The sequence below is a fragment of the Camelus dromedarius genome, chromosome X (assembly GCF_036321535.1).
Source record: "Camelus dromedarius isolate mCamDro1 chromosome X, mCamDro1.pat, whole genome shotgun sequence".
Lineage (NCBI taxonomy): Eukaryota > Metazoa > Chordata > Mammalia > Artiodactyla > Camelidae > Camelus > Camelus dromedarius.
The window spans coordinates 1,693,362-1,699,361 of NC_087472.1; the positions used below are offsets into that span (position 1 = coordinate 1,693,362).

The following is a 6,000-nucleotide window of genomic DNA, read 5'->3' on the forward strand; positions in this document are numbered from 1 at the left end:
TTCTTTCTTCATACTGCATCTAAAAACTCATCACCAAGCCCAAGGTAAGACAGATTCTCTCCTATGTTTTCTTCTAGAAGTTTGGCGTTTTACATTTAGGTCTGTGATCCACTTTGAATTAGTTTTTCTGTAAGGAGTCCCCTGAAAGGACTTTGAAAAGCTCTTTATCCACCAGGACGTAACACACACACATGTACCTTGAAGCTGACATTTACAGCATTTCAACAGATGCTTAAACAGTTTCGAAGGGTGGAATTTCTGGTGTATTGTAAATACTGATTGAAAGCAAAAACTGTGATATCACTTTTGACACTTCCACAGGTGTTTTGATGCTACAGGCTCACTTTGGAAGTGGGTCCTTTTCTTCTTGCCTCCACTCTTCATCTGCTGCCCTTCAGAGAGGGGACAGCTCTTCATTACTTATGGATCATACTTCTCCAAAACACAAATCACATTTCTTGTTATAACCAATGACCATGGGGCAGTGGATTAGACTTGTGGGTGCATAATTATTAAACAAGTGAGTAAGATGGGGCTTCAGTTTACGTCAGTTAGTCCAAGTGTCCACAAAGAGTTAAGACTTATCACCAGCATGAGATGGGGCTCATGGTCAGTCCCATTCCTACTTTCTTTTTTCTCTTTGAGATGTAAGCCCTAGCAACCCCTCTTCACAGATCTGAGCAGTTTGGAGTGGGGTCCACGCTGCTGGAGCCTTCTTGAGTGAACTAGGAAGGGTGATTGGGAAAGGGAAACTGAAGGGAGCCTTACCTCTCTCCAGGCCCCAGTGATTTGGACAGAGGGTCCGTGGGACTTGAGGTCAGGAAAGATGAGTTTTAAAACCCTTTGCCTGCCTTGTGGACCCTCTTGAAGACTTTGTGACATGCCAGGGGCCTACAGGCCCCTGTGAAGACAGATTCGGCAGGCCACTCCTGGACCCTGAGACTCCATGGAGCCCCTGCAGCACTGGCCTGTGTGGGTGTGCTCCTGTCACCAGCCAGGACACCTGTCGCCCCCATCCCTATGGGGACCTGGACCCCCTGGGAGGGGCGCCAGAGCTGAGATGGGACTGGATGCGAGGAATCCACAAATTGTTGGATAGATTGAAATCCGTCACCCAGCACTTATTTCCTCCAGCGATTCTCCGGGGCCGAGTCAGCAGAGACACTTTCTGGGAGTGGATGCTTTGGTGAGGAAAACAAGACAAAGAAGGTGATTTTGTAGAGATGCACGCTCTTAAGACAGCAGGCAGGCGATGTACTACAGAATGTGTTGTTGGGGGGATGGCAAGTGAGGCCTGTTTGAGGAGGTGACATTTGAGCTGAGACCTGATGGAGTGAAGGAGCAAATCAAGCAGATACTTGAGTGAAGAGTATTCCAGGCAAAGAGGCAACGAGTGCGAGTGCAAAGGCCCTGGGGCAGGTGTGTTTGAGGGCCAGTTAAGAAGCCAGTGTGCCTGGAGCTGGCTGGAGCTGCTTGAGCAAGGGGGAGAGTGGGTGGACAGGGGCCAGAGCAGCGATGGGGAAGAGGGACCAGTCATGCAGAGCCCTGAGGTCACTGTAAGGACTCACGCTTTGATTTACAGTGACACGGAGAGCTGCCGGAGGGTTTGGAACCCAGGGATGATGTGATCTCAGTAGAAGGCATGCTCTGGCTGCTGGATGGGGAAGAAATTGCCAGTGGGAGAGGTTATGGGTGGGGTCAGAGGGCAGGGGGAGCCCAGTGAGGAGCTGCTGCTGCCCTCCAACTGAGTGCTGATGGGGGCTCAGGCCAAAGTGGCAGAGTGGCAGTGGCAGGGCTGGGGCTAGAAAGGGAGGCTGTTTTATCCCCAAATAGCCTGGACAGCCTGTCTGCCGAGAGGACATTAGAGCAGAGACGCGAAGGAGCACAGAGAGCCATATCAACATGTGGGTGAAGAGACTTCTGGACAGAGGACACCGATGGTGCAAAGGCCCTGGGGCCTGCCCAGTCAGGCTGCTGTGGGGCGGGGCGCTGAAGCTGGCGGGAACCCGCATGAATGACCAAAGAGGGAGGCGGGGGCGGCCGGCGCCGGCCGATTGCCTTACAAGGCGCCCTGCAGCGCCGCGGCCGCGCTGGGCCACCGCGTGCTCGGCGGCCAGCGGCCGGCGGGGGCGCGCGCGGAGGGGGCGGGGCCGCCGGGGCGCGGGCTGGGGGCTCGGCGCGGTGGCCACTGCGCGAGGCGACGCTGCGGTTTCGCTTTGACTCCAGGTCCGCACCGGCGCTCCGGGGCGCGGGCGCGCGCGGGCGGGGGCGTGCGGGGTCCCGGGCTGCAGCCGCCGCAGCCCCCGCGCACACCTGTCACGCCCGGCGCGCCCCCGGCCGGCACGCGCGCGGCCCACGCAGCTTGGAACGCGGGAGGCCCAGGCTGCTGAGTCCCTCCCGCTGCTAGGCGCCGAGGGCCGGGCTGTGCCTGGGCAGCCGCGTGGGTGGCCAGTGGCAGGCGGCTGTGTGCGGGAGTCGCAGGTGCATCTCGGGCGGGTTGATGGCCTGGGGCGGGGGGGGCGCGTGCCAGTGGGCACTGGGCCATGGGTGGCAGGTCTAGGCCTGGGGGCCGGGGGTGGCGGGCGCCTCTGGGCGCTGTGCATCGGGGCGGGTTTGGAGGGGCCCGGGTAGTGGGGAGGGGTGCATGGAGCTTTCTGGAAAGCGGTCAATCACGGCTGACTCAGTTGTGTGGGGGCAGAGAGAGGGTGTCTGGGCGCTGATCACCGTCGGGGTGCCAGGGTCGGGGGGCCTCGGATCGCGGCAGTGTATCTGGTTGGGGGAGGAGTGTATGCGGTGGCCTGGCTGGGAGGCGTCCACCTGGGAGTAGGGGCCTGGACGGTGGGGGAGGGGCGAGAAGACCAGGCTGGGGAGGGTGCCTGGGACCTGTGTTCTTGAGTGGGGCTGTTGCTGAGGACAGCTGAGGCACTACGCGGTCTGGGGTGGGGGATGGCCTGCCCCTCACCCAGGGACCCTCCTTTCATCTCTCCTGGCACCCCCAGACATGTTGCTGCTCAAGAAACAGACGGAGGACATCAGCAGCGTCTATGAGATTCGGGAGAAGCTCGGCTCGTGAGTGTGTGTGAGTGTGTGTCAGTGTGAGTGTGTGTATGCGTGTGGGGGATGGGTGGCATGGGAAGGGGAGGGCCTCCCCATTTCCTTCATCTAGGGGGGCCCTTCTGCCTTCCCACCTCTGCTGTCCCTCCCCTTCTCTCCTCCTCCCCCTCCCTCCCTCCCTCCCCTTCTGCCGCAGGGGCGCTTTCTCTGAGGTGGTGCTGGCCCAGGAGCGGGGCTCTTCACACCTTGTCGCCCTCAAGTGCATCCCCAAGAAGGCCCTGCGAGGCAAGGAGGCCCTGGTGGAGAATGAGATTGCGGTGCTCCGCAGGTGTGCGCCCCGCTGGGGTTGGGAGTGTTCTAGGATGGAGCGCCCAGCCTCCTCTGTGTCCCTAGAAAGGCCTGGCCCCAGGCTCTGCCTTGCTGGAGTGGGTAGTGGTGCCCTGTGGTGGGGAAGAGGGCAGGGTGGAGGAAGAGAGGAGGGTGAAGGGCTTCCCTGGGGATCCAGGGGACGGCGGCCCAGGAGGGGCTTCTTCTTGCCTTTGCAGGGTCAGCCACCCGAACATCGTGGCCCTGGAAGATGTCCATGAGAGCCCGTCCCACCTCTACCTGGCCATGGAGCTGTGAGGAGGGCAGCGTCAGGCTAGGGGGTCAATGGGCTGGGTGGGGAGTTGGGGCCGAGGGGCCTGGGTCAGCTGAGCCCCTGCTCCCTCCAGGGTGACGGGGGGTGAGCTGTTTGATCGCATCATGGAGCGGGGCTCCTACACGGAGAAGGACGCCAGCCACCTGGTGGGCCAGGTCCTCGGCGCTGTCTCCTACCTGCACAGCCTGGGCATTGTGCACCGAGACCTCAAGGTGCCTGCCCTCCTGCCCACCCGCCGGGGGCCTTGCCCTGTGCACCACGGTTCAGGGGACTTGAGGGTGCCCAGCCCCTGCGGCCTGCCTTGTCCCAGCCCCCGCGGCCTGCCTTGTCCCAGCCCAGGGGCTGTGCCAGGGCTAACTTGGTGCTTTTTCTGGCATCCTTGTGTCACAGCCTGAAAACCTTCTATATGCCACCCCCTTTGAGGACTCCAAAATCATGGTCTCTGACTTTGGCCTCTCCAAAATCCAGGCTGGCAACATGCTAGGAACTGCCTGTGGGACTCCAGGATATGTGGGTAAGGGAGGGGGTGCCGAGGAGCCCGAGGGGCTGGGGGACCCTGTGGGAGCTGCAGCACTGGGGCGGGGCAGGTGGCGGGCCATTCCTGGGGTCGGTTAGGCTGAGCTGGGCAGCACTGAGCGTGGTGCGCGTGTGCACGGGTGTGCGTCTGTCTGTCTCTGGCCCCCAGCCCCGGAGCTCTTGGAGCAGAAACCCTACGGGAAGGCTGTAGATGTGTGGGCCCTGGGTGTCATCTCCTACATCCTGTGAGTGACCACTGGGAAGGCTCTTCTTCTGCCTGCCTGCCCCCTGCTGGGTTGGGGAGGTTTGGACAGCTGGGTGATTCATCTGTGGGTGCCAGGCTGTGTGGGTACCCCCCCTTCTACGACGAGAGCGACCCTGAACTCTTCAGCCAGATCCTGAGGGCCAGCTACGAGTTTGACTCTCCCTTTTGGGATGACATCTCAGAATCAGGTGAACTTGAGGCTGGCCCCGAGCTCAGGGAGGGGGGAGTGACGAGGGGGCACGGGGATGGGGCAGGCTGACCTGGCCTCCCTGCCCCAGCCAAGGACTTCATCCGGCACCTTCTGGAGCGAGACCCCCAGAAGAGGTTCACGTGCCAGCAGGCCTTACAGCATCTTTGGTGAGCCGGACCCCTGCTAAGCTGTCCCGGGACCAGAGAGACCACACCCTGAGACCCCCCACACCCCACTGACCCCCAGCTTTCCCCTAGGATCTCTGGGGATGCAGCTTTTGACAAGGACATCCTGGGCTCAGTCAGTGAGCAGATCCAGAAGAATTTTGCCCGGACCCACTGGAAGGTCGGTGTAGGGAGGGGCCTGTGGACCTGACTCAAGGCTGTCTGCCCCCCACTTCTCTGTCTTCCCCCTCCCTTGGCCTCAGGGGCATGGTCTGGGCTATGGTCCTCCACATCTTGAGGCCAGGCCCCAGGCATGGCCTGACACCCTCTCTCCCTGCAGCGAGCATTCAATGCTACCTCCTTCCTGCGCCATATCCGCAAGCTGGGGCAGAGCCCGGAGGGTGAGGAGGCCTCAGGGCGGAGGCTGGCCAGCCACAGCCACCCAGGCTTCCAGACCAGCCAGCCCCCCGAGTGGTGACGCCCAGGTTCGTGGGGGTGGCCCTGCACCCCTAGGAGCTGGCTCCTTGGTGAGCTTAAGGGGTGGCAGGCCCCACGTGGCCAAGAGCAGAGCTGGGTGGACCCCACAGGGTAGAGGGCTGAGGGCAGAGAGCGCTGACAGGGAGGGCCTGGGGTTCCTGGAGAAGTGGATGAGGGACAGAGAGAGAGGCCATGGGGGCTGGTGACTCCAGGGACTGCGAGGATTCTCGAGAGGCCCAGCGCCAAGACCAGCGGGCACCACTGCTAAGGACCTTGGCTAGGAACAGGGGCCCCGGGGCAGGCCGGGGCACCCCCTGACTGGCCCCCTTCTCTGTGCTTCTCTCTTCTCCTTCACCCCAGGCCAAGGCCGAGGCCAGGTGCACCGACCCCCGGATCCCTTCCAATGGACCCTTTCAGTCCCCTCTCCCTCCCCCCAGCCTGGGGCTGGCCTGTGCTGGAGAGTTTGGGTCATGTGGGTGCAGTATATGGCACTGGGGTGGGAGCTGGCGGGGCATGTCCACAGGGGCTCCCCTCCCCTGTCGCCACCACACTCCTGCTAGAAGCCAAGAGGCCCCCGGGGCTGTCCTTCCTGTGCGCTGTTCTGTGCTTTGCTGACTGTGAGTGGTCCTGCTTGCGCCATGGCCCTCCAGCCCCTCTCCAGTTCTCCCCAAATTAATAAAGACAGACGGAGCAA

The 6,000-nt window shown here is 61.7% G+C and overlaps 1 protein-coding gene across 3 annotated transcripts; it reads left to right on the forward strand.

Moving 5' to 3' along the window:
- The first annotated feature begins 2,321 nt into the window (after positions 1-2,321).
- Positions 2,322-6,000, forward strand: PNCK (pregnancy up-regulated nonubiquitous CaM kinase). 3 transcript variants are annotated; one of them, XM_064482851.1, is made up of 12 exons: positions 2,325-2,481; positions 3,000-3,069; positions 3,251-3,382; positions 3,600-3,674; positions 3,768-3,906; positions 4,085-4,208; positions 4,380-4,455; positions 4,551-4,663; positions 4,754-4,832; positions 4,923-5,010; positions 5,170-5,356; positions 5,667-6,000. In XM_064482851.1, the coding sequence occupies exons 2-11, from the start codon at positions 3,002-3,004 to the stop codon at positions 5,305-5,307; spliced, it is 1,032 nt and encodes a 343-aa protein (XP_064338921.1). In that variant the 5' UTR covers positions 2,325-2,481; positions 3,000-3,001; the 3' UTR covers positions 5,308-5,356; positions 5,667-6,000. The 3 variants fall into 3 exon arrangements, with proteins under 3 accessions (XP_064338922.1, XP_064338921.1, XP_064338920.1); XM_064482850.1 differs by having other exon boundaries at positions 2,326-2,481; positions 5,170-5,314; XM_064482852.1 differs by lacking the exons at positions 4,551-4,663; positions 4,754-4,832 and having other exon boundaries at positions 2,322-2,481.